Here is a 24,481-nt window from a genome sequence, read left to right on the forward strand (position 1 = left end):
CCAATGATGGAGATTCCACAACCTCCCTAGGCAATTTATCCCAATGCTTAACCCCCCGAAAGGGAATTTTTCCTAATATCCAACCTAAACCTCGCTCGCTGCAATTTAAGCCCATTGCTTCTTGTCCTATTCTCAGAAGTTAAAAATAGCCATTTTTCTCCCTCCTCCTTGCAACAACCTGTTATGTACTTGAAAACAGTTATGACCCCTCTGTCTTCTCTTTTCCAGACCAAACCCATTTTTTAATCTTCCCTCATAGGTAATGTTTTCTAGACCTTTAATCATTTTTGTTGCTCTTCTCTGGACTTTCTCCAATTTGTCCATCTTTCCTGAAATATGGTGCCCAGAACTGGACACAGTACTCCAGTTGAGGCCTAATCAGTGTGCTGTAGAGCAGAAGAATTACTTCTTGTGTTTTGCTTACAACACTCCTGCTAATACATCCCAGAATGATGTTTGCTTTTTTTTTTTTTTTTTGCAACAGTGTTACTGACTCATGTTTAACTTGTATCTAAACTGTATTCATAACTACTTATTGCTGATTTTCTCATTCTACTGCTCTAGAATTTCTTTTTAACTATTAGAACTTCAGTGAGAGTATAGTAGCTTACAAGCCTGTCAGGTGCAATCTTTTCTTTGTTCAAAGGAGACCGTCTGCCCAAATAGTATGAGGAGAAAATTTAACACCCATTTTTTTTCTGCTAGTACATTGTAAACATCCATGAGAACTTGAAATGTCCTATTACACTTCTTACTGTATTTATTGCTAGGAAGTAGTGATACTATGAAATCTCTAGTGAAAGTTCAAAGTAGCTTTAAGAGAAAAATATACACAATTTCTAGTATAGCAATATCTGTCAACACAAAGGGTTTTCCGATTACTTATTTAATGGGGTTAATCAAAATGCTGGTGTAAAGCTTAGTCATGTATAATCTCGAAGTTTTAAAACATTTAGTGCTTTTGAAAGGGGCTGGTTTGACAGCTCGAGAGCACTGAACTGTTACCACAGCAGGCTCAGTGGCTGTGGAAGCTTCTCCATGCTGTCCTGCCCACCCCGTGGAGGGCCATCCCTCTCCTGGAGGGACCACTTAGGAGTGAAGCAGTAAATATTTCCATGATCATTCGATCTTTGGCATGTCAGAGAATAAGGGCTCCTCTTTCACCTGTTAGCCCAAAACTAACAGTCATTTTATTGTAGCTGGCAGAAGCAGATCTAAGGGTGCTTATAAACAGCTCTACAATTTGTGTAATAGTTTCAGAACTTATAGTTTTTCAACATAGGAGAGTCATATTGTAAGAACAGAGAGGCATTTTATTGTTTGGGCAAAGTGAGAATAAGCTGGATATAGTGATACTTCTAGATTTGTATATATTCACTATAACAAAACCTACTTCATTAAGGAACTGACTCTGCCATTGGTTTAAATAGCAGCAGAACTCTCCATGCCACAGTGGTACACTTTCAGATCTTAGTAATTGCCTATGCCACCCTGAAACTTCAGAAAATCTGTGTGGTATGTACACAAGGAAAATACAGAACATGTTTTGTTTTTGATTTTGTGTATTGTGACAGTTCAAAACAGAAGTAGCAAGACTTTCAGTGGGTGTCAAATTTGGTGTCAGACGAATGATGGTCCAAGGGTGAGGGCTCTAGCCTAGGGCTCCTGTGACCCAGGTTCAGTTCCCTGTTCCACTGCAGTCTTCTATGTGAACTTAGGCACAGATCCTCAAAGGTATTTAGGCACCTAACTCCCATTGATTTCAACTGAATTCAAATAAATACCTTTGAGGATTTGGCCCTTAGCCTCTCTCTACTTTGGTGCCCTATGTGTAATCTGGGGATAATAGCACATCTAAAATTGTGAGGTGTTCAGATACTACAGCAAAGGAGGTAATACAAGTACCTTATTGTTTTATATCAACCAAGAGGAGGAGTGACAAACGAAACAAATTAAATACAAACAGAGGAAAAACAGATTTTAATAACCTTATAAAAATACAACATATAATTAACCTGTCAGTTTGTTGCTGCTTCAGTGTCACATGAGTATTATTAGAAGGAGTCTTAAACGCTACACTTGTCTATGTCCTGTTTCCAGCAACATGCTTTCTAGCAGTAGTTTACTGCTGTTTTCAATATAGGGCTGGTACAACCAAGATGATAAATAAACCATCATAAGATCTTGGTCAGCAGTATGAGCAATCTCTTGCGCAATTGTTTGCTTAAGTCGTAGTTCCTTCTTGTACATTTCAGTGAGCTTGAAAGAAATCTCATCTGAAACGGATTGAACAATTATACACACTATTTCTAATCATATATAAGCAACTCTGAAAATAATAAATCAATACTTGTTATACTAATCATTTTTTTAAAAAAATAGCTATTATAGTATACAAGCTTTTATAACTAGCCTCTCTAGGTAAGTCAGCCATCCTGATCTTAACAAGAGTTAACAGTCCTTTCATTGCAATATGAAATGCCAAATTTATTGCTCATGTATTGGATATATTTCTACACACAGATGTATAAAATCTCCTTTTATTTCTACATCTCAACAGCAGTGTCTTAGAACCAGCTATAAAAATGGTACTATTTTAAGCCATTTCTTTAAAGGGACATGGTTTAAAAATGTAAAGGTCTTACAATACTTTGAATAAAAATTCTGCATAAATGTTCTGGATATCTTGATATTTTTGGGCAACTAAACCATAATCTGCATACTATATAAACCCAAATAGTGCGAGTGCATGAGCATCAGGAAGTAACACTGATCTGTTTAACTAACTACACTATTTGTGAGAGTGAAGAATAAATGGTGAAAATAGTTTGAAACTGGAATGTTTGTCTAATGTACGGAGTTACTAGTAATGCTGGTAAGGATATTTTTTAAAATGTATCTGGCTATTGTCCCTTGAATTGTTCAACCCAGTAAGTGAACAAAATATTTGACAATAAGGGGCCATGGCTGCATTCCTTGTTCACCCAAAATTCCAATGGAATTCAGCCAGAATTGTAGGTAAAATTATTACAACCACATTTCTTTGGACTTTTTCAATAAGAGAGGGTCCAGCACATCCCCTTTCCCCTGCCAGTCTTCTGGTTGGCAGATACCAAGACATGAGAATCCCACTATTCTAGGGCAGTGAACTGAGGAGCGGGGGACACACTGCACAAAATAACTACTTCCAATTAATCAGAGAAACACATCTGTTGCCATCCAGTTCCTGAGTTCCAAGAGTTGTAAAACTGCAGTAATGCTACTCGTCAGACAGATGCACTTCAAGCCTGGTAGGTTTTTTTAGGTTGTTAAATAACTGGAAGGGCAGAGAAGGCCTCACCTATACTTTGTCACTAAGTGAATGCTGGAAGGATCTATATTCCCTATTTTTAGTGACAGAGAGCAATGAGCCTTCTCCTTCCTCAGTCTGTTCATCCTCTGGATCAGAGCCCCTTTAAAACTTCTGTAACTGACAATTAACTGAGGTGGGACTCCCATCTCTCACCTAAGAATAAGCCCCATTCTACAAATTGGACTGTAAAATAGGACTCATTGCTTCCAGACAGGAGAGATTTTCGCTCTTTGTATAGGGAGTAGCTATTGCAGCTTTGACACTTCTAGCAGCTGCAGATGCTTGTTTTAACTGGATCTGTCTGTATGTCTTAACACTAATTATAATGTGTGAGTTGCTTTGCAATTTACATGAACTGTCAGCGGCGATAACCTCAGTCAGTGGTTCACAAACTTATTTGATTGTGCCCCCTTCTTTGTGGCTGTAGTTGTTTGTGCCCCCTCCCTTAGATACATATACTATTGGCCAGGGAGAATGAAGAACAGCCGCTGCTGGCTAGGCACCCAGCTCTGAAGGCAGCATTGTGCTAGCAGCAGTGCAGAAGTAAAGGTGGCAAAGTGATATTTGTCAATATCACTTTTCATGGCAGACTTCATGCCCCATTGCCACCCTTACTTCTGCCTCACCAAGGGGCTGACAGCTGGAGCTGCTGCTATCTTCGGGTGAGGGACTGCGGGAGGAGGGGCAGGAGAGCCGGAACCTGGGCTACCTCCCAGTGAGGGCTGGGGATGGGGGGAAGAGGAGGGGAGAAGGAGAGCTCTAACAGTGGGGCTCCATCTAACTCCTTTATCCCCTTCTCCCAGGTGTGCACAGCCCTTCTGCAGGAGCCCCAGGCGGCTGGGGCTAACAGCCAGGGCTCTTTTTTTTTTTTTTTTAAAGGCTCACATCTCCCTTGACACATTCCCACACCTCCCTACGGAGGTGCGCCCCATAGTTTGAGAATCACTGCTTTAAGTTAATTGATGCAGTAACTTATCTATTGCTTACTCAGTTAGAAAGACAGACTCTCTCACTACAAAAGGCAAAGTTACAATCTTATCTAGATCAAAGTTAACAGGGCATATTTTTCAGTTCTTCTAAATTACTATTTCAATTTCAAATGACATCAAATGTCTTTTAAAATGCTCCTTATTGGGAAATACTAATGGATAACTTACAAGTAAACAATATTCTACTTACAGAAGTACATAGTGGGCCATGTGTGAAAGAGTGGTATCCTGCAATCTCCACTTTCATAATGGTATGTTTCTAAGTCACAAATTCCTTTAGTAGTTGAACATAGTTTTTCCATTTTCAGTTGTATTTTTGCCTGAGAATGATGAGAGTTTCAAGTTAATAAACATTTGGGGCATTTATGCTACTAAGATCTTACAAGTATTAACTATTAATGAAGTTCAAAACCACTTTGTGACTACCTCAACCAGATTCATGAAATTTCTAATTCACTTTTATGGCTGCAAACAATAGCTATTATATTATGGGGGGAGGGATAGCTCAGTGGTTTGAGCATTGGCCTGCTAAACCCAGGGTTGTGAGTTCAATCCTTAAGGGGGGCCATTTAGGGATCGGGGCAAGAAATCAGGGATTGGTCCTGCTTTGAGCAGGGGGTGGACTAGATGACCTCCTGAGGTCCCTTCCAACTCTGATATTCTAATTCTTTTAGTGGGACTAATATAGAGATTTCATGTGACAAACACTTGGTGTTTCAAACATTGCATATACAGTTTTACTTCTATTTTGAATATTTCCCTATTTTTAGTTTTCTTTTTCAATCCTAAATCCAAGTTTACCACAGAGAAAGTTTGGTAAAGCTCTATCTCGATAGTCTTGTTTTTCTTCCTTTATAACAATTTAGTACTGGTGAAAGGGGCTGGATTGAGAGTGAAAGTTGCTCTTTCCTACAGAACAAGTACAGCACAGGCACTGAAAGTGCAAGCTTCTCTGCCAACGTCCCCCAGCTTTAACCTGGTAGGACCACCTCTAGGTATGGAAAAACAGTTCAGTCTCTATGCCATTTCAATCTTTTACTCCCTCCGAAGACTGCCAATAATTAGGATAGTCAGTGCTAACTGCAGTGTGCGCACTTTTCCATACTAGTAGTCCTGAAGTATTAGAAAGGTAGAACGGAATTAACTATTGTGCATTATCAAAGGTAACAACTGACAGAGCTAACCGATAGGTCTCAAAATGTAACCGTAAACAGACAATCATCATTCAGTAGGTCTGTTTCCACTGGGGTCCTGGAGGGATAGGTTCTTAACCCTATGCTATTTAATATTTTTATCAATGATGTGGAAGAAAACATAGAATAATCACTGATAAAGTTTGCAGATGACACACAAATTGGAGGTGGGGTACATAATGAAGAGGACAGGTCACTGATTCAGAGCAATCTGGAGTGGTTGGTAAACTGGGTGTAAGCACACTATGTCTTTTTAATATGGCTAAATGTATATACATCTAGGAACAAAGAATGTAGGCCATACTTATAGGATGGGGGAAGGATGTGACTGAAAAAGATTTGGGGGTTGTAGAGGATAATCAGCTGAATGTGAGCTCCCGGTGTGACACTGTGGCCAAAAGAGCTAATGTGATCCGGGGATGCATAAACAGGGGAATCTGAAGAGTAGAGAGGTTATTTTATCTCTGTATTTGGTACTGCTGTGACTGCTGCTGGAATATTGTGTCCTGTTCTGATGCATGTCATTCAAGAAGAATGTTGATAAATTGGAGTGGGTTCAGAGAAGAGCTACAAGAATGATTAGAAAACCTGCCTTATAGTGACTGAGCTTCTTGAGTCCATCTGTTTAGCTTAACAAAGAGATGGTTAAAGGGTGACTTGATTATAGTCTATAAGTGTCTATACAGGGAATAAATATTTTAAAAGGGCTCTTCAATGTAACAGAGAAAGGTATAACATGACCCAGTGGCTGGAAGCTGAAGCTAGACAACTTCAGACTGGAAATAAGGTGTAAAATTTTAATGGTGAGAGTAATTAACTACTGGAACAATTAACTAAGGGTCTAGTGCATTTTTTATCACTGACAATTTTTAAATCAAGATTAAATCAAGATCTTTTAAATCATAAAAGATATGCTCTAGGAATTATTTTGGGGAAGTTCTATGGTCAGTGTTATACAGGAGGTAGATGATCACAATAGTCCCATCTGGCTTTGAAATCTATGAAACCATTAATAACATCATTGAGGCTGGTAGCAGCATCTTACAGTAAAGAATTTAGTAGCATCATGGTCATGCTGTAAACTCCTGAATATATATGGTACATATGATTACAAACAGTGGAAAATAATGTATATATATGCATTGTCCAATCCACCACAAGATGCTTAGACTTTAATTGCTCAACAGGAACGACAACTTACTTACATCAGTGCATTTAATGGGCTAAGTCATGACAGTAACTCAAACTAAGAAACAGAAGCATTACTCTTACTTTCTCCAGAGAACCAAACTTGATGGGGAATCTGGAGTATTTTCCTGCTTATACCAATCATTGGAATTTTCTCAAGTTTGCACAGAACTACTCAATCTATCATCATACCAATATCATTTTAATAGGCATTTTTCTTTATAGCTAAGGGATATTAAAGTTATTCTAATTAAGAAATAAAATTCAGAGTAAGTTAACATGAAATTATTTCTGCAAAGTGAAAAGGCTGTACATTTTTTCTTTTGATTTGTATTACTTTTTCTCTATTTTTAATTTAGGTTAACTATACCATTCTGAAGGTATGAACTACTATTACAGTAGGAACATCACTTATCTTTACCTGTATCAGCTATTTCCAAAATTATTGAGGTGACCATTCATAACAGTGTGTCCACTCATTAAGTAAGTTAGATAACAAATATCCACTCTGTTCCCTAAAGAGATGGGAACTGTAACACAGAACTGGAAGATTGGAAACTGAATTATGTCCAATCAAACAAAATATAGTTCTTAGGTTGTGTTTACACTGCTTTCAGAAATATGAATACAACATGTGGACATACCCAATCTAACTTTATTTAGCTAGCGTGAATAATAATAGCAGTGAAGCTGTAGCTGCATGGGATTGCTGGTCCTGTATGTACACAGGGTCCCAGGTGGGGTTGTACAGCCTGTGCAGCTGTGCTTAACTGCTATTGTTACTTGAACTAGATTAAAGCTAGCTTGGGTAGCCTATACGTGCTGCGATCACACCTCTAATTGCTGCATAGACATATGCTTCTTGCTACCACATCATATTAGGTCTGAACTGTTCTATCCTCTAACTTGATGTTTGTTTTGTTTTGAAGATGGTGAAAGTTTAGGATTAGAAAGAATAGACAATAGGTACAATATTGGCATTGTATTATTTTGCAGAATATTTTTGTAGGGAATATACAGTTTGAAAGATCAACGAATGAACATTACCATGTTTTCCAAAGTCCCAAGCAATTCTGCACAGAACATCTCAAGTTCTTCATTATAGTCTTGAGACAGCTTTCCACAGTCAGAGGCAATGTTGTCACATTCTATCTCCAGCTTGTTATCTTTAAATCTAAACAAAAGCATATATTAGTGCAAATACCTCTGCACACCTTTACTCACATAGACTGTAGGAATTTAAAATCTATGCTATCCTCTATACTACTAACAAAAGGCTTGAGACTACAAGCCCTTTCTCACATGAGTAGTACAAAGGAATTGCTATACAGGATTAGATGAGTGGTTTAGCTAGTTCAGTGTTCAACTGTGGCTAGTACCAGATGGTTCAAAGTACAAGAACCCTACCTTAGGCAATTAAGGAATAGTCTGTCCACCAGGAAAAGGAAAGTTTCTTCCTAATGCCCATTAGTTACAGGTTGTCTTACGTTCTGAAGCAGGCATTATGTCCCTTCCAAAGTTATTGGCTTTTTAAAAACTTTACTATTGTAATTTTGTTATTCATGTGAATGGCCAATCCCTTTTTTAATCCTGCAAAGCTCTTGACCTCAGTGATATCTCGTAACATTGACTTGTGTGTCAGAGAAAACTCACCCGAGTAAGCGTTTGTAGGCTCAAGCTGTAATTTTGTAATTCAGCATTTTAAATATTTAATATTTGTTTATTATTTGTATGTATAAAAACATTTTGCTGCAAATACAGCTCTTATGAGGTTATCCAATTTTTATCTTAAACAGCCTTACCTGAATTTCAATATTTTGATTTTATACAATCACAAAATGCTAGTGGTATAGAATATGAAGCCTGTCCACCCTGTTGGTTTGGTTTTTTTTGTAAAGCTGCCCAATCAGGAAAACAAACTAGTTGCACAGTAAAAGTGACCTCTACATTGTCATTATTTGCAAGCCCTGTTAACATACTCACTGTGTGCCAATTTTCAAGTTTACAATTTTGTTTGCAGTACTAAATCCATTATTATTCAGGGTCTCCCATTTCATCATTAAATTATGCCAGTCTGCTGCGTTATCTTTAATTTTTCTTGCACTGACAGATAAAACAGGTCTTTTTGGAGCAACAGCTGCAGGACTCTTTGTTGCTTTAAAAAAGAGAGAGAGAGAAAATGCAAACTGGTAAAAATCTACAATAACAAATCAATTAACTGTTTTATGTTGTCATTACAGCTGTATGTGGCTGCATGCAGTATTTTCCTTGCTGTTCTGTTCCCGAATGCTGACTCAGTAAAATGTAGTTTACAGGCACCCTACTAACTTTAATCATAAATAAAGTTTCTAGCCTTTCACCATCAGTGTAAAATAACCACATTCTTAGGGTATTGAAAAAAATAAACTGCATGTTGAGGTATTCCATTAAAACACCTAACTAATGCTGTAAAACCACTAATAAGCAATCCTAGAGTATTTTGCCAATACAAGTAATGGCTATGTTTTCTGAAGTGAAATTTTAATGTAGCACTTCTTGGCAAGAAGTCACTAACTCTGTTAGGACTCAGTCCTTTTCGTAGTGGTCTCTATCATGAATATTTCAGTATGTTTGCCCAGGCCAGGAAGCACTATGTGTGAAATCCTGGCACTACTGCAGGCAATGGGAGTTCTGCCATTGACTTCAATAGGGCCAAAACGTCACCTTATATTTTTTACAGGATTTTAATGACAATGCAAGGCTTTGATGTTGCAAAAATTTATATACATGATTAATTTTACACAGGTGAGCATCAATGGAACATCGATTCGATGGAACTACTCATCTATGTAAAAAGAAAAGGAGTACTTGTGGCACCTTGGAGACTAACCAATTTATTTGAGCATAAGCTTTCCTGAGCTACAGTTCACTTCATTGATGAAGTGAGCTGTAGCTCACAAAAGCTTATGCTCAAAGAAATTTCTTAGTCTCTAAGGTGCCACAAGTCCTCCTTTTCTTTTTGTGAATACAGACTAACACGGCTGCTACTCTGAAACCTGTCATCTATGTAGTTACTCATATTTGCAATCATTGCAGATTCAAATGATAACCTATTTCTGTCCTCAACTTTGCTGTTCATCACATAAACAGTTTCTGGACATTAGCAAAGCAAGCTCAGATTTCAGAGGTAGTGTCTCTAGTAATAATAATGTTATTTATAAACATACACTGAGTGTGACCGTACATACAATTGATGCTAATTCTCTACACAGCTAAATTATTTTTCATCGAAGGATCTCAAAGTGCTTCACGAACATTAAAACTAACAACGCTGACGCTTTAATGGTAATTTGTTAAAATACAATATTAAGAGCCAAGGAAGCGCGGGGGGGGGGGGAGAAACTTTTAGAAGGCCCCTCATTTTTGAAGACTCTGTGGTTTCAGTGTGGCCACCCCGCTGAACGTTACGCACAGGAAGAGTCCCATCCCCTTGGCTTCACGCTGCTGCGCGGGCTGACGGCTCCGCGAGATCGAGGCCCCACAGCTGCAGCCCGCGCTGGCAGATCTCCTTCACGTTTGAAAATGTAACGGTAGTAACGGAATATCACTAACGAAATGCGCGTGCAGCCTGGCTCAGGTGCCCCGGGAAGGGGGGAAGGGCGGCGCCAGAACCGGGCTTACCATGAGAAGGCAGCGCCCCTGTGCGCGCACGCGGCGGGTACCCGACCCGCGGCGCTGGAGACGGACACTCACCCACCCACCCCTCCTCCCATGGGCTCCAGGCCTCACTCACCTGCCATGTCCCGAGCCCCGCCGCGATAGGGCCCCCGGCCGGGCCGCGCCCCGCCTTCCCTCGGAAGTGCGCTCACGTCCGGCCCCGCCCGTCCTGGGCCCAGCCGCCGTCGCTCAGCCGCGCCCGGCCCGGCGGCTTAGTCTTCCCTCTCCGGGGGGCCTCGGAGAGGCAGCCTCCGCCCGGCCGGGAGACATGAGGGCCCCGGCCCCTTGCTGAGGTGAGTCAGGCAGCCGCCGCTCAGGGCTTCTCCTCACGCCTTCACGCCTCCACCCCTTCTCTCCATCAGCCCTTCCCCCAGCCGCCCCTTTTCCCTTCCTGTGCCCCCCACGTCCCCCTGCCGCCGTACAGCTCTGTCGCTGGGGCTCCAGCAGAGGCTGAAATAGGGAAACTCCCCACCCCACCCCAGGGCTCCCCTCTGCTGTTGGAAAGAGCCTAAGAGGTGGGGGTCGCTCGCCCGCCCCTCTGCGAGGCTGGGGATACTTGCACCCGCTTTGAACTCTGCTTCCCTCGGTGAGCAAAGGGCCTGGAGGCGCTTGGGAGCCCCGCTTCATTTCATCCTTCAGCAGCCCTGTGAAGCCGCTGCTGCTGCTGCCGCTCTGCGGTTTGCTGCCTGTCGAGCTCCCCGCATGGGGAATCTGTTGCGCATGGCCGGTACCGGTGTGGTGGTCGGGATTCGGCTAATCCGGTAAATTTATCCTGCAAACATTGTAAAACCTGGGGTGGCGTTAGGAGGATGTATGCGGCGCGGTTGTAACCGTGTCGGTCCCAGGATATTAGAGAGAAGCTGGGGGAGGTAATACTCACAGAAGCTGGTCCGGTAAAGATATTACCTCGCCTCCCTTGGCTTGCTAATCAGAAAGATGCCTAGCTTCACGCTCCCCATCCCACTTTTTATTTCTTCGGAGGGTGGAGTGGGAAACTTTTTTTTAAAAAATTTTAGAATTAAATACAAAGAAAATGAAATCAACTTCCTAACCAAATTTCTCTGCGGTGTGTCTTAAAACAGATTGCAGAGTGTGGGGATGGAGGCAGGACAGTGAATGTCAAGCTATTTAATGGCAGGTTTCAGAGTAGCAGCCCTGTTAGTCTGTATTCGCAAAAAGAAAAGGAGTACTTGTGGCACCTTAGAGACTAACCAATTTATGTGAGCATAAATAAGCTATTTAATAATAGTTTAAAATGTGCTGACTTGTGCTTATTTTTATAAATAAGAAATTTAGTTAATAAAGTCTTGTAACATGGTTGGGACATCACAACAAGGTTGCTGCTGTAGTTAAAGCCACAAATCGGAAATTTATTTTAAGCTAAACTGTAAATAAACTTTGCATGCCCACTTTCATAAATGTAATTCCCAGTTCTTAGGTTACATGAGTGCTTTTAAGTAACATTTGTTACTTTCCTTAGTGTCTCTGCAAAAAGATTTTGTGGGGGAGAACTATTGCAATTTGACATGGGCTAGAGGATTAGAGTGGACAATGAGCTATAGGTAACTTATTATTTTAAGTATGGAAGCTTAGTTTTTGTTCAGCTGCTGTCATACGTGCAACACAATAACATTGAAATGTTTTTAAAGTTGCTAGTTTTTTTGTAAACACCTTAGAAATGAATGATTATGAAAAAAGGTGATATTGCAAACTAATGCCATGATCCTGCAACCTCTTATGTATGTGCTTACCTTTAAGCTCATGAGTAATTCCACTGAGTTCAGTCAGGCTATTGACGTAAGTAAAGTTAAGCGTTCTGTAAGTTTCAGTAGGATTGGAATCTAAATACACTGTGGAAGTGTCCAAAGATGGGGACTGTTAATCGTACTTGTGATTTGTTTGACTCCTTCAAATATTCACAGTATCAGTCTTGTGAATGTGAGGGTTCATTTCTTTAAGATTAAAATAATCTTGAGTAGTTTGAAGTTTAGTTTTTCAGTTAACATTTTTTTGAACCAATTGAAAGGATGGTGATGTAGTTATTTGTGCAACAGGACAGTATTTCTACGCTTTCATGCTTTTTGAATCTCTGTATCTTTGTTTCAGATGGTGAATATGCATTGCCTATGGGGGTACAAGGTGGACTACTCTAAAAGTTCTTGTCAATGAGCATTTTGTATTATATAAAAATATATTTACACATAGTTTGGATTTATAACTAGGAAGCCAAACATAAATAAAAATCTTAGTAACATCTGTATATATTAATTTTGTCTAAATCTAAGCTTCCACTGGCTCTTTAAACACACACAACAATGGAAAGTCTGCAACCTTTTTGAAATTTTCTGAGGCGACACTTTTAAAATCATTGACAGTATCCTGATGTTAGAACTGTAAGATTTTTGAAGACTACATTTTAAATGGGATGTAAACTATTGATTTAAAAAAAAAAATGTAGGTGCCAAATCTGAAAACCTAATAATGAGCGCGTAGGGGCACAAGTTGAGTTGCCCCTTAAATAATTTGGAAAACTATTTTATTACCATTTATACTCCTATAGTGCACAGAGGCCCCAGTTGAGGCTAGGGCCCATTGTACTAGGTGCTGTGCATATACATAACAAGAGATGGTCCATGCCCTAAAGAACTTAAATCTAAATAGACAAAACAAAGGGTGAAAAAGGGGAAATATTATTGTACAGACAGGGACTGAGGCACAGAGAGATGCAATAATTTCCTTGCGGTCCCAAAATCTGTGGCAGAGCATGGAATCAAATCCTCATCTTCTGATTCCCAGTCTTGTGTCTTAATTACAAGATATCTTCCTTTTCACTGTTTCACAGCTGTTGAGCCAGAGTCCCCATTATGGAGACTAGAGAAGTAGTAGTAGAGAAGTAATGGCCAGAGATACTGGCTGTGGTTTTTGTGGATGGAAAAGGAGGGAGCGCCTTTTCTTCATGGGGCTGTGCAATGCATCATAAGTAAGGTTAAGATTTATTCATGGGTATTTTTAGTAAAAGTCATGGACAGGGCCTGTGACCTGTCCATGACTTTTACTAAAAATATATATACCCTGACTAAATCTTGGGTACTCTGGAGGCGGGGCTCCAGGGGCGCTCTGGACGCACATGGTGGCCTGACACTGCCCCAGCAGTGAACGGTGCAGCTGGCCCTGTGGTCAGTGGCACCGGCGCCTGCAGAAGTCACTGAGGTCCCAGAAGTCACAGAATCTGTGACTTCTGTGACCTCCGTGACAGACCTGCAGCCTTAATCGTAAGGCACTTCATGTTTCTTATATTTCCACTGCAAAATCTCTTATTTACCCTGCTCTGATTTGTCACATATGGCAATCATGTTCTTGAAAATGGCAATTGCTGATTCCACTGAATATGCAGAACCATTCCTAAAATTGGTCTGGGACAACAGGTTATGCCAACCATTTGTCTTCAGTTTCCCTGTTACTATTAATGAAGGGGGAAAGTACTGTGTATACTTATTCATAAGCTGAATTTTTTTAGTAAAAAAAGGGAAGCACCAGAGAAGGGGGTCGGCTTATGAACGGGTACAGAGAGGGAGAGGTGGGACACAGCCCCTCCCCCAAACAGAGGGCGCAAGGAGAGGCAGCACAGCCAGCAGAGCTAGAAGGGAAGAGGTGGGAACAGAGTCTGTCCGCTTCTGGCCATGCTGCTCTCCCCCCAGCCTCCGAAGCAGCTGCAGCTCCAGGGCTGGCAGGCTGCAGCTGTGCTGCTTGGCCCCGCCCACTGGAGCATGCTGCGGCCATGCCCCCTGGCCCAGCTTGCTGGAACATGCTGCGGCCGCACCGCCCAGTCTGGCCTGCAGGAGCTGCTCCATCCAGGCCAGAGACATCCTCCACAGATAAGGTGGGAAGGGATGGGATGGGGAGAGTGTGGGGGTCCTGGGGTGGGGTCATGTGGGGGGTGGTCACAGGGTTACTCCCCTGACCCCCAGCTTCTCCCCACAACCAAAAAAATTTTCCTGCCACTTGCTGTCCCGGCCCGCCAGGGTAAGGAACTGGCAGGCCGGGACACTTTGTTTACTTAGGTTTACCTCGGGCCTGCGGACGCTCAAGATAAACAAACCATCTCGGCCTGCCAGTGGCTTATTCTCATGGCCTGGGAGCCAAAGTGTGCTGACCCCTGAATTATAGGGTTGGCTTATGAATGGGTCATAAAATTTTTCCATTTTTACTTATCCATGGGGGGGTGGGGAGAGTCAGCTTCTAAACAAAGTGGCTTGTGATCAAGTATACACGGTAGATACAAATGCTGTCCTCGAATAATCAATAAAGAAAGCATGTGTGGCCCAAAGATCGCTGTCCAGTAATTTAAACTCAGGCTGTATGTTTGAAACCTGATTCTCCTCTGTCTTGAGCTTTTATGTTTGTGCAAAGAGGTTATAAAATATGGCCATTTTGATTGTGGAGTGTTTTATACTTTTGCATTCATTTTTCACAGAGGTAAGTGATTGTGCAAGGCAGTGATGATTGGACCCATTTGTTTAATAACCTACAAAACAAACACATATTTTCATTGTTTAAAAAAAAACAAATGAGGACTCTTCAGCTTTGGAGTATCTCAAAGTCCTGCAGTACTTTAAAGTGAAGCTGAACTGTGTAACTACTAGAAAATGAAACTGCCTAAACTGTTTTTAATTGTGCAAGCCAAATGTAGCACAAAGAGTCAAAAGTAGATTTGTTTTTCTGATAACTATTACTTTTAACAATCTTGAGTTGAGGTAGGAATTCATGTAAAGGACTGAGGAGGAGACTTCTAATCTGATTTCTTCCTGTGTACATTAAGCCACCACTATCCTCCAGCTCAAAAACAAATAAACACACACTACTAAAACAGCAACAAAAACTTCCCTGGTAGTCATGGATCCCAAAATTCTTCTAGTCCTGACTTTGCCATTTACTTGTTGTATGGTCCAGAACAATTAGTTTAGGCACTGCTCGTACTAACTATTTCAAGCAGGTGTACCCCTGCACCCATGCAGATGGCCCAGGGGTCTTCTCAGATGGGACAGCTTGCAGGATCAAGGCCACTTTCAGATTCTCAGCCTATAAAGTGGGGGGGAAATAATATTCAACTATCTCACAAGGGTATTGTAAGATGATAAACTAAACCTCACAAGCACAAACACTGCTGATGTACTTTTTATAAACACTTCTTAAATTATAAAATGAACTATGACTTGTGTTGGAGAAAGCCAAAGTGAATTCTCAGAAGTTCTGTCTTAAGACATAGTGCCTGAGCCAATCCTTACTTTCATGAATAGTTTCACTGGAGTCAGTGGGAGAACTCATATGAGAGCAGTTTGTCACAAAGGCCCAATAATCTGTGATAGTGTTGTTTAATATTTGAATGTATGACAGAGTCTTTGGAGACTTTTATAGTATTTTTAAGTAAGATAACGTTTTTCATATGGCATCACTGGGTGTGTATGGCCCTATTCAAACTATAACAATATGCAAGGTGAAATCCTGACTCCGTTGAAGTCCATGGTAAAATGCCATTGTCTAAAGTGGGGCCAGGGGTTTCACTCGCAGTTCCCATCTCAAGGAGACTTTGATTTAGGTAGATGGGTAAATTAGTAAAAATCTCATGGCAGGATGGGAATACAGCAGTTGGAGGAGGAGGAGATGTTGCTTTGTAGGTTGTGTGACGGGTTCGGTCACGGAGACCTCCTTGGGACTGTCACCTGATGTACTGAAACTATCTCTGAGCCCATTTTCTCTGTCAGCTGGGGACTCCAGAACCCTGGCTTGTTGAACCAGACATGCTAGTCTGCTGCAACACAGACCCAGGTCTGAACCACACCCCCAAAGCTGCAGGCTTTAACTGAAAACTACTCAGCAGGTTACCTATCTCCAGCACCCAGACACCCAGCTCCCAATGGGATTCAAACCCCAAATAAATCTGTTTTACTCTGTATAAAGCTTATACAGGGTAAACTCCTAAATTGTCTGCTCTCTATAACACTGATGCACAGAGAGAGATGCACAGCTGTTTGCTCCCCTAGGTATTAATCACTTACTCTGGGCTTAATAATAAACAAAAGTGATTTTATTAAGTATAAAAAATAGGATTTAAGTGGTTTCAAGAAATAACAGACAGAACAAAGTGAGTTACCAAGCAAAATAAAACAAAACACACATGTCTAAGCCTAATACATTAAGAAACTGAATACAGGTAAATCTCACCCTCAGAGATGTTCCAATAAGTTTCTTTCACAGACTAGACTCCTTCTTAGTCTGGGCCTAATCCTTTCGCCTGGTACAGTTCTTGTTAGTTCAAACCCAGGTGGTAACTAGGGGATTCTCATGACTGTAGCCCCGTTGGTTCTGTTCCACCCCCTTTTATAGCTTTGGCACAAGATGGGAATCCTTTCTTCTAAATGGAAAGGCACCAGGTTTAAGATGGATTCCAGTATCATGTGATATGTTCACATTACCCACAGGTTTCAGAATAGCAGCTGTGTTAGTCTGTATCCGCAAAAAGAAAAGGAGGACTTGTGGCACCTTAGAGACTAACCAATTTATTTGAGCATAAGCTTTCGTGAGCTACAGCTCACTTCATTGGAAGTGAGCTGTAGCTCACGAAAGCTTATGCTCAAATAAATTGGTTAGTCTCTAAGGTGCCACAAGTCCTCCTTTTATTACCTACAGGCTGGCCCCCACATCCTCAAGAAGGCTTGCAGGTAAATAAACCATTGACAACCAATTCTCCTAGTTAATGGGAGCCATGAAGAGTCTAAGCTACCATTAATAGCCCACACTTTGCATAATTACAATAGGACCTCAGAGTAATACTTCATATTTGTAGTTTCAGATACAAGAATGATACGTGCATACAAGTAGGATGAACACACTCAGTAGATTATAAACTTTGTAATGATACTTTACAAGAGGCGTTTTGCATAAAGCACAATTCAGTTACATTATATTCGCATTCATTAGCATATTTCCATAAAAGATATGCAGTGCACCATCACAGGTTGCATAAACTGTTTTCTCACATCTTCTTTATTTTAATGGATTTGTTTTCAATAATATTTTAAACAATAGTTGGCCTTGAGCTATAAGGTTGAAATGGAGAATTAGCGATGGAAATCAAGCCAAAAAAAGTGAATTTTGTAAGTGTTTCAGGGTCCAAAGATAGCACACTGAATTCTGGTGGGAAAATATCAGCAAAATAAAATCTTGAAAATTGAGACACCAAAATCATTCATAGTAATGGGGATGTTAAAATGGTGATCAGTATTTTTTAAAAACCGAGTTTGTATAGCACTGTAATGTGTATGGTGCTTCCCAATAGTGTGCCAAACAAATAACATTTCCTTTCCTCAAAAAACATACAGTACAGGCACAATTGGATACATACTGTACATGTGCATGGTCCCTATCACTAGAATGCTTCACAGAATAGTTGAGGTTTTAGACATTTTTAGAATTTTGTAAATCCAGTTTTTATTATATTCTTAGGGTATGTCTACACTACGGAATAAGGTCGAATTTATAGAAGTCGGTTTTTTAGAAATCGGTTTTATATATTCGAGTGTGTGTGTCCCCACAGAAAATGTTCTAAGTGCATTAACTCGGCGGAGCGCTTCCACAGTACCGAGGCTAGAGTCGACTTCCGGAGCGTTGCACTGTGGGTAGCTATCCCACAGTTCCCGCAGTCTCCGCTGCCCATTGGAATTCTGGGTTTAGATCCCAATGCCTGATGGGGCTAAAACATTGTCGCGGGTGGTTCTGGGTACATATCGTCAGGCCCCCGTTCCCTCCCTCCCTCCGTGAAAGCAAGGGCAGACAATCGTTTCGCGCCTTTTTTCCTGAGTTACCTGTGCAGACGCCATACCACTGCAAGCATGGAGCCCGCTCAGGTAACCGTCACCCTATGTCTCCTGGGTGCTGACAGACGCGGTACGGCTTTGCTGCACAGTAACAGCAACCCATTGCCTTCTGGCAGCAGACGGTGCAATACGACTGGTAGTCGTCCTCATCGTGTCCGAGGTGCTCCTGGCCACGTCGACTGGGAGCGCCTGGGCAGACATGGGCGCAGGGACTAAATTTGGAGTGACTTGAGCAGGTCATTCTCTTTAGTCCTGCAGTCAGTCCTATTGAACCGTCTTATGGTGAGCAGGCAGGCGATACGGACTGCTAGCAGTCGTACTGTACCATCTTCTGCCAGGCAGGCAAGAGATGAGGATTGCTAGTAGTCGTATTGTACCATCTTCTGCCAGGCAGGCAAGAGATGAGGATGGCTAGCAGTCGTACTGTACCATCTTCTGCCGAGCAGCCATGAGATGTGGATGGCATGCAGTCCTTCTGCACCGTCTGCTGCCAGCCAAAGATGTAAAAGCTAGATGGAGTGGGTCAAAACAAGAAATAGACCAGATTTGTTTTGTACTCATTTGCCTCCTCCCCTGTCTGGGGAATCATTCCTCTAGGTCACACTGCAGTCACTCACAGAGAAGGTGCAGCGAGGTAAATCTAGCCATGTATCAATCAGAGGCCAGGCTAATCTCCTTGTTCCAATAAGAACGGTAACTTAGGTGCACCATTTCTTATTGGAACCCTCCGTGCAGTCCTGCCTGAAATACTCCTTGATGTACAGGCACCCCCTTTGTTGATTTTAGCTCCCTGAAGCCAACCCTGTAAGCCGTGTCGTCAGTCGCCCCTCCCTCCGTCAGAGCAACGGCAGACAATCGTTCTGCGCCTTTTTTCTGTGCGGACGCCATACCAAGGCAAGCATGGAGGCCGCTCAGCTCACTTTGGCAATTAGGAGCACATCAACCACCACACGCATTATCCAGCAGTATATGCAGCACCAGAACCTGGCAAAGCGATACCGGGCGAGGAGGCAACATCAGCGCGGTCACGTGAGTGATCAGGACATGGACACTGATTTCTCTGAAAGCATGGGCCCTGCCAGTGCATGCATCATGGTGCTAATGGGGCAGGTTCATGCTGTGGAACACCGATTCTGGGCTCGGGAAACAAGCACAGACTGGTGGGACCGCATAGTGTTACAGGTCTGGGACAATTCCCAGTGGCTGCGAAACTTTCGCATGCGTAAGGGCACTTTCATGGAACTTTGTGACTTGCTTTCCCCTGCCCTGAGGCGCATGAATACCAAGATGAGAGCAGCCCTCATAGTTGAGAAGTGAGTGGCGATAGCCCTGTGGAAGCTTGCAACGCCAGACAGCTACCAGTCAGTTGGGAATCAATTTGGAGTGGGCAAATCTACTGTGGGGGCTGCTGTGATGCAAGTAGCCCACGCAATCAAAGATCTGCTGATATCAAGGGTAGTGACCCTGGGAAATGTGCAGGTCATAGTGGATGGCTTTGCTGCAATGGGATTCCCTAACTGTGGTGGGGCTATAGACGGAACCCATATCCCTATCTTGGCACCGGAGCACCAAGCCGCCGAGTACATAAACCGCAAGGGGTACTTTTCGATAGTGCTGCAAGCTCTGGTGGATCACAAGGGACGTTTCACCAACATCAACGTGGGATGGCCGGGAAAGGTGCATGATGCTCGCATCTTCAGGAACTCTGGTCTGTTTCAAAAGCTGCAGGAAGGGACTTTATTCCCAGACCAGAAAATAACTGTTGGGGATGTTGAAATGCCTATATGTATCCTTGGGGACCCAGCCTACCCCTTAATGCCATGGCTCATGAAGCCGTACACGAGCAGCCTGGACAGTAGTCAGGAGCTGTTCAACTACAGGCTGAGCAAGTGCAGAATGGTGGTAGAATGTGCATTTGGACGTTTAAAGGCGCGCTGGCGCAGTTTACTGACTCGCTTAGACCTCAGCGAAACCAATATTCCCACTGTTATTCCTGCTTGCTGTGTGCTCCACAATATCTGTGAGAGTAAGGGGGAGACGTTTATGGCGGGGTGGGAGGTTGAGGCAAATCTCCTGGCTGCTGGTTACGTGCACCAGGGTGGTTAGAAGAGCACAGGAGGGCGCGGTACGCATCAGAGAAGCTTTGAAAACCAGTTTCATGACTGGGCAGGCTACGGTGTGAAAGTTCTGTTTGTTTCTCCTTGATGAAACCCCCCGCCCCTTGGTTCACTCTACTTCCCTGTAAGCTAACCACCCGCCCCTCCTCCCTTCAATCGCCGCTTGCAGAGGCAATAAAGTCATTGTTGCGTCACATTCATGCATTCTTTATTCATTCATCACACAAATAGGGGGATGACTACCAAGGTAGCCCAGGAGGGGTGGTGGAGGAGGGAAGGAAAATGCCGCACAGCACTTTAAAAGTTTACAACTTTAAAATTTATTGAATGACAGCCTTCTTTTTTTTGGGCAATCCTCTGTGGTGGAGTGGCTGGTTGGCCGGAGGCCCCCCCCCACCGCGTTCTTGGGCGTCTGGGTGTGGAGGCTATGGAACTTGGGGAGGAGGGCGGTTGGTTACAGAGGGGCTGCAGTGGCAGTCTGTGCTCCAGCTGCCTTTGCTGCAGCTCAACCATACACTGGAGCATACTGGTTTGGTCCTGCAGCAGCCTCAGCATTGAATCCTGCCTCCTTTCATCACGCTGCCGCCACATTTGAGCTTCAGCCCTGTCTTCAGCCCGCCACTTACTCTCTTCAGCCCGCCACCTCTCCTCCCGGTCATTTTGTGCTTTCCTGCACTCTGACATTATTTGCCTCCACGCGTTCGTCTGTGCTCTGTCAGTGTGGGAGGACAGCATGAGCTCGGAGAACATTTCATCGCGAGTGCGTTTTTTTTTCTTTCTAAGCTTCACTAGCGTCTGGGAAGGAGAAGATCCTGTGATCATTGAAACACATGCAGCTGTTGGAGAAAAAAAAAGGGACAGCGGTATTTAAAAAGACACATTTTATAAAACAGTGGCTACACTCTTTCAGGGTAAACCTTGCTGTTAACATTACATACATAGCACATGTGCTTTCGTTACAAGGTCGCATTTTGCCTCCTCCCACCGCGTGACTACCCCCTCAACCTTCCCCCCTCCCTGTGGCTAACAGCGGGGAACATTTCTGTTTAGCCACAGGCAAACAGCCCACCAGGAATGGGCTCCTCTGAGTGTCCCTGAAGAAAAGCACTCTATTTCAACCAGGTGACCATGAATTATATCTCACTCTCCTGAGGATAACACAGAGAGATAAAGAACGGATGTTGATTGAATGCCAGCAAACATACAATGCTTTGTTCTACAATGCTTTGTTCTACAATGATTCCCGAGTACGTGTTACTGGCCTGGAGTGGTAAAGTGTCCTACCATGAAGGATGCAATAAGGCTGCCCTCCCCAGAAACCTTTTGCAAAGGCTTTAGGACTACATCTAGGAGAACCGCAAATGCCAGGGCAAAGTAATCCTTTCACATGCTTGCTTTTAAACCATGTATAGTATTTTAAAAGGTACACTCACCGGAGGTCCCTTCTCCGCCTGCTGGGTCCAGGAGGCAGCCTTGGGTGGGTTCGGGGGGTACTGGCTCCAGGTCTAGGGTGAGAAACAGTTCCTGGCTGTCGGGAAAACCGGTTTCTCCGCTTGCTTGCTGTGAGCTATCTACAACCTCCTCCTCATCATCATCTTCTTCGTCCCCAAAACCTGCTTCCGTATTGCCTCCATCTCCATTGAAGGAGTCAAACAACACGGCTGGGGTAGTGGTGGCTGAACCCCCTAAAATGGCATGCAGCTCATCATAGAAGCGGCATGTTTGGGGCTCTGACCCAGAGCGGCTGTTCGCCTCTCTGGTTTTCTGGTAGGCTTGCCTCAGCTCCTTCAGTTTCACGCGGCACTGCTTCGGGTCCCTGTTATGGCCTCTGTCCTTCATGCCCTGGGAGATTTTGACAAAAGTTTTGGCATTTCGAAAACTGGAACGGAGTTCTGATAGCACGGATTCCTCTCCCCAAACAGCGATCAGATCCCGTACCTCCCGTTCGGTCCATGCTGGAGCTCTTTTGCGATTCTGGGACTCCATCATGGTCACCTGTGCTGATGAGCTCTGCATGGTCACCTGCAGCTTGCCACGCTGGCCAAACAGGAAATGAGATTCAAAAGTTCGCGGTTCTTTTCCTGTCTACCTGGCCAGTGCATCTGAGTTGAGAGTGCTGTCCAGAGCGGTCATAATGGAGCACTCTGGGATAGCTCCCGGAGGCCAATACCATCGAATTGTGTCCACAGTACCCCAAATTCGAGCTGGCAACGTCGATTTAAGCGCTAATCCACTTGTCGGGTGGAGTAAGGAAATCGATTTTAAGAGCCCTTTAAGTCGAAATAAAGGGCTTCATTGTGTGGACGGGTGCAGGTTTACATCGATTTAACGCTGCTAAATTCGACCTAAAGTCCTAGTGTAGACCAGGGCTTAGCACTAACATTTTTTTCTTTAAGCTTCAGAGTTGTGTTTTTGGGATCATATAGCAGCCTTTCTTCTCCCCAGAAATCAAGAATTCCTGACCTAAACAGCTGCAAATATTTTTGGCTGGATCAAAACTGTCTTATTAATTAAAATAGCCTCTGGTATAATAAAGTTTGAAACCTGAAGACTTTTGTTCTTTCCTATCTTTCAAAGTCATCCATGAGGAGAATAGTTGCTGCAAATAATAATAATAAAAAAAAAAAATTGTGTGATCTTTTAAGCAGAAAGGCTTCAGTTTTTAATTGCATCATTTAGTATCTTGACACACCACATGAATGGGGAGACAGTTTCAGAAAGCAACTGAGGCAGTTAGTACATTAAAATCATCATACACTTAAACTCCAAGGGAAGCAAACTATGGCTTTTCCTTTCCTTTATTCCTGAGAAGATACCACATTCTCTTCTAAACATTCTATAAACTTCTTATTGCAACATGAAATTGGCAACCCAAACTCTTGTGTACATTATTTTTTTTTTTTACTGCTTTCCCCATCACTTTTGTAAATGAAATAACTGAACAAATCTCTGGATGTGCCTGTCAAATTGGGAGTCTCCTCACTTTTTCAATTGCCCCATTGTTCCCACAAATTATTTTGCAAATATTTGTTCTTGTATTTACTTGCTAAATATTAAGACAATTTAAATATATACCTAATATAATTGCAGTTCTGCGGTGGGATTAAGGAATTGGATATAGACACCATTTAGTATAAAAGTCAAGGGACCCAAGCTTGCAGAGTTTCCTATGCTCTTATTATAATTCATGAAAACTGAGAACACTCAGTGCTTTTAGGTTTGATCCAGTGTTTGTACGAGTCTTTCTTCTGTATGTACTTGCATGTTTTGTTCTGTGCCATGCAGTGAGCACTTAGTTATTTTAATCTTATGCTAATCTGATTTTACTCTTTCAGTAACCAAATAGGAATGAATTGTACCAGTCAGTTGATGCTTTTCCCTCTCTTTTGAGAGTGAAATGCTGCATTTGGGCTCAGTCTAGGAAGATATGTGCTGGTCAAGATTGGAGAGAAAATTGCTTATCATCTGTTGGGTAATTACAATGTACACCAATTGACACTGATGGTAATATTGGCTCAATTTGAGCGGAAGTTTCTTGTTGTAGAATGATTTGTTCTACTAAGTGAGGCTTTTTTTTTTTAATTGGTTGCTGTTTGTACCAAACTACAACTATTCTGTTAGCTCCTTTGGAAAGAATACATTTTAACTAAAGGTGTTTGTTGTTTTTCAGGTTTCCTTAGTGTGAAGTAAATGTGTTTATTCCAGTCTGTAAACTGTGGAAACTAACCCTTACCATGGCATCTGCAGCTCCACCAGTTACATTTAAGGAGTTTTGTCCCCTATACGATCTCCTCAATGCCATTCCTACAAAGGTCCAAAAGGGATTTCGCTCCATTGTGGTGTACCTCACAGCACTTGATACCAATGGGGACTACATTGCTGTGGGCAGTAGCATTGGAATGCTTTACCTGTACTGCAGACATTTAAACCAGATGAAAAAATACAATTTTGAGGTAAAAATTAACTTTTTGTGCCTGGCTTTGTGATCAGAAGTTTTTCAGTACTTTTTTAGATGTTGGTGGCAAATTAACACTTGCAGATCTTTCCCTCAGGAAATTTATTTAATTAATTT

General features: G+C 42.4%; 2 protein-coding genes across 3 annotated transcripts in view; one reads left to right on the forward strand and one right to left on the reverse strand.

Moving 5' to 3' along the window:
- Nucleotides 1-1,961: 1,961 nt before the first annotated feature.
- CINP (cyclin dependent kinase 2 interacting protein) lies at nt 1,962-10,629 on the reverse strand. The gene is made up of 5 exons (XM_084632045.1): nt 10,495-10,629; nt 8,706-8,877; nt 7,770-7,896; nt 4,532-4,661; nt 1,962-2,276 (listed from the first exon to the last, which is right to left on the reverse strand). The coding sequence occupies exons 1-5, from the start codon at nt 10,499-10,501 to the stop codon at nt 2,074-2,076; spliced, it is 639 nt and encodes a 212-aa protein (XP_084488171.1). The 5' UTR covers nt 10,502-10,629; the 3' UTR covers nt 1,962-2,073.
- TECPR2 (tectonin beta-propeller repeat containing 2) overlaps nt 10,578-24,481 on the forward strand; it is a 72,287-nt gene continuing 58,383 nt past the window's right edge. For both annotated transcript variants that reach the window (XM_084632040.1, XM_084632041.1), the window contains exons 1-2: nt 10,578-10,711; nt 24,080-24,362. In XM_084632040.1, coding sequence (XP_084488166.1) covers nt 24,144-24,362 — 219 coding nt within the window. In that variant the 5' untranslated portion in view covers nt 10,578-10,711; nt 24,080-24,143. The remainder of the gene's footprint in view (nt 10,712-24,079; nt 24,363-24,481) is intronic.

This window comes from Lepidochelys olivacea (assembly GCF_965140295.1).
Source record: "Lepidochelys olivacea isolate rLepOli2 genome assembly, chromosome: 6".
Lineage (NCBI taxonomy): Eukaryota > Metazoa > Chordata > Testudines > Cheloniidae > Lepidochelys > Lepidochelys olivacea.

Coding starts and splice junctions, on each gene's coding strand:
- CINP (XM_084632045.1), bottom strand. Junction 7,897..8,705: donor AACTTGAAAATTGGCACACA/GTGAGTATGTTA, acceptor GCTTTTGTTTAG/ATTTAAAGATAACAAGCTGG. Junction 2,277..4,531: donor ATGGCCCACTATGTACTTCT/GTAAGTAGAATA, acceptor AATCCGTTTCAG/ATGAGATTTCTTTCAAGCTC.